Source organism: Rhagoletis pomonella, unplaced genomic scaffold, assembly GCF_013731165.1.
Source record: "Rhagoletis pomonella isolate Grant_MI unplaced genomic scaffold, Rhpom_1.0 Rhpom_scaffold_00008, whole genome shotgun sequence".
NCBI lineage: Eukaryota > Metazoa > Arthropoda > Insecta > Diptera > Tephritidae > Rhagoletis > Rhagoletis pomonella.
In genome coordinates this window covers 37,806,875-37,810,443 of record NW_023458562.1, presented here as the reverse complement: position 1 = coordinate 37,810,443, position 3,569 = coordinate 37,806,875, and the positions used below count along the sequence as shown (strand labels likewise).

Genomic DNA, 3,569 nt, shown 5'->3' with positions numbered 1-3,569 from the left:
TCCTCAGCTAATATGTACGCTCTAAGTTAAGAGAGCCTTGGATGCACATATGAATAAGATGTTGAAGAATCTCGCTTTGATGCGGATTGTGGCTAGCCTTTCGTCCAATAGAGTGAACGCCGGTCTCTCTCCCACCACAAATCCAACACCGAATTGCACTCCTTTACGTGGTAACTGTAGTAGACGTCGCAAGGCTCCACGCTTACCTTTCTCGCCCCGCCCATCGCATTTCGTGGATGGCGGTGATGTCAGCCTTTATTTTCCCTAGGACATCAACCTGCCGGGCAGAGGCACCATCCCGATTAAGGGTTCGGATGGTCCAAGTGCATACCCTAAAATCATAGTCCTTCCTATGTTTGCCGTGATCGTCATCAAAAGAAGGGGTATCATCCGAGGCATGTGTTTTTTTCATTGGGCAGGGTTCTAACGTGGCGGGACCCAAACCCAGCGCACGAGGGCCACTCCCAGTTGAATGGCAGTCAAAAGTTATGCAGTACTGGGAAATGTACAAAACATAGTGGTCAAAAGCGAATATCTCAACTAAGCCCTGATGTATTTTTTAAATTCATAGCTCTACATACCTGTATAGTAAACCAAATAGCCGGACCAGACGTTGTTTAAAATAAAAAATGTAAAAAATAAACTTTTTTCTTCCTACGCTTATCTTAAATTATACACATAGGTATGTATAAATATGAGGGCGTATTGAACATTTTGAGTATGCAGATTTTTTATGCTGGTATATTCATTTATGCTAAGTATATTACTTGAATTTGTTTTGTCACACTTAAGAAGTAAACGTCTTGGCTGTTCACCCAACCGGTCTATAGTTTTATCCATAATCTCAGATTGTACAGAAAAGACACAAACATGAAGACAAAGTAATAAGCACTTGAACTATAAATTTATTTATAGTTTCCGTTCAATCCATTTTGTGGTAATATATTTCAATATCTAGGCAAAAATTTGGAAGTTAGGGGGGGCCCGGGCTCCCCACCCCCCCTGCCCCTACCTGGCTACGTCCCTGCATACATACATACATAATATGCATTTCTTTCTTCCGCATTTTGGAAGCAAATTGAAAACTTTAAACGTGTACATATATTTAATATGATTATATTTTACAAATTGCAGGGCTATGAGACACGCATGGGTGAGAAAGGCACACAATTGTCCGGTGGTCAAAAGCAGCGAATCGCCATCGCCCGCGCCATGGTTAGAAATCCGAAAATCTTGCTACTTGACGAAGCCACATCAGCTCTTGATGCTGAGAGCGAAAAGGTTTACTACTACATACATACATCAGTTTTTTTTTTTTTATATTTGTGATCATATGGACTGTACAAGTATAATTATTTTATTTAATTGCAGATTGTACAGGATGCTCTAGATGCGGCTAGTAAAGGAAGAACAACTATTAGCATTGCTCATAGATTATCTACAATTGTTGACTCCGATTTGATATTTGTGCTCGACAATGGCCAAGTTGCTGAATGTGGTTCACATAAGGAGCTCTTGAAGTTGCGTGGTATATACAACACACTGTGGAGACTGCAAACTGGCAGTTAATAATAATACTACGATCTTGCACCGCATGGTGCTACTTATTAAGCATCTGTCGATATATTTATGAATCATTAGTATGCCATCCTAGTTACTTCTGTGAAATACGTTTTTATGTACTTAAATTAGAGTGGCCCTGTGGCACAATAAAGTTAAGGCGTGCCGACCGACCGCCACCCAAATTTGAATATAAGTGGTTTTTCGCTTAACGCCTTATTTAGTTTTTCAAATTTTTAGATGTATATATTTAGAAATAAAATAGGGCGAGCAATGATTATACTCTTTCAGCTTTTTTGATTGTAGAGGCGTGGCAAGCAACCTTTTCGAACAGTTAAAATTTTTCCAATGTTTTTTTTTTAAGTGGAACTGTGGCTGCCATGGTTAGAATCATGCAAGAAAAATGTAAACTATCTTTAATATTACGTTCAAATTGGCCCCATTTAAGTTATTAAATGAAAAAGAGCTTTTTGGAAAAAACAATCGTCTACATTGAGCATGGCGCAATAAACAAGTGAAGTAATAAGGCAGCATTCTCTGTTCATTTGCTGACATTCGGCTACCTTATATTTCACAATGTTGCCTTTATTCGTTGAACGTTTTATATGTTGCTTCTTTGGAAGTATTTACATATATTTTGGGGCGATTATTATTTGCTTGCAACATTGTTTTTTTTTCTAAAAAATTTTCCGTTTGAATTTTAGTGGAAAAATACTATAATATTTATTTGTGATTAAAAAATTAATAATGCCTAAGCGAAGCCTTGTAAATTGCAGAAAAACGAATAAGTTGGATATTTCAAATATATAATGGCGAAGTAATTTTTGGTACCACCAACTTCTCCGAAAAATTATTATCACACAGCCATAAAATAGACCTTCTAATAAATATGAAAAAGCTATTTTTTTAATTGCAGGCTGCATATCCGTATAATTTATTTAAATAGGCGCTTGAAAGGCGAGCAAAAAATTCGTTTGTACACAGGAATCGTACTTTTAATAACATAAAATAAAGAAACACATTTTTCCACTATTTATTAATTGCTTCACAGACAACATAATTATTTTTATACCCAAGCGCACTTGTGCAAAAGGGTATATTAATTTTGTTCACATAACGGTTGTTTGTAACAGCCAAAACGAATCGAGATCGATAGATATAGACAAATGTATACATAAATGCTCAGAATGAATAGAGAAGTCGATTAAGCCATGTCTGTCTGTCCGTCCGTCCGTGTACACGAAAACTCGAGCAAAAATTTAGATATCTCAACGAAATTTGGTATGTAGGCTTCCATTTATCCAAGGTAGGTTGGTATTGAAAATGGGCGAAATCGAACAATAACCACGCCCACTTCCCATATAACGGTAATTTCCAGAAATACGAAAGCTGCGATATTTTAGTAACTACTGAAGATAATTCACTCAAAATTGACATTTAGAATAACTTTTAGACGAAAAATAAGAATATTAAAAATTTTTGGAAAATGGGCGTAGCCACGCCCACTTATAGTTACATGTGTATATCTTGGTATCCGCTGCACGGATTTCTTCCAAACTTGTCACAGTTGTTGGCTTTGGTACAGCATACCAAGCGAATGAAAGGACAGAACCGCAAGTTTTGGAGATAGCTAAAAAATCGTATTTTCATTTTAGCGATAGCGAAAGTTAGAATCCGGCTGCTGTTCGACACAGTTGGCTTTTTGATTTCGAAAAGAACTTCATCAGAAAGAAACGCAACATTTTCAGATATGAATATTTTAGCATACTTCCCAAATTGTTTTCCATAATCTTCGTTTTTCTTTGATAAATAATTGCTAAAAGGATGCGTGTTTTCTTCTAAGAGTTTCATGAAACTTTCCCAAATATCAATAGCACTAAAATTGAAAAAAAACGGAAAATAACCACGCCCACATCCCATATAGTTACTAAATCGAAGAATTTGTATTTCTCTAAATTACCGTTATATGGGATGTGGGCGTGGTTATTGTCCGATTTTTTTAATTTTCG

At 36.5% G+C, this 3,569-nt stretch overlaps 1 protein-coding gene across 1 annotated transcript in view; it reads left to right on the top strand.

Moving 5' to 3' along the window:
• Positions 1–1,845, top strand: part of LOC118744826 (ATP-dependent translocase ABCB1) — a 79,147-nt gene extending 77,302 nt beyond the window's left edge. Inside the window, exons 14-15 of the mRNA XM_036478189.1 lie at positions 1,135–1,281; positions 1,372–1,845. Of these exons, the coding sequence (XP_036334082.1) occupies positions 1,135–1,281; positions 1,372–1,569 (345 nt within the window). The 3' untranslated portion in view covers positions 1,570–1,845. The remainder of the gene's footprint in view (positions 1–1,134; positions 1,282–1,371) is intronic.
• Positions 1,846–3,569: the final 1,724 nt, after the last annotated feature.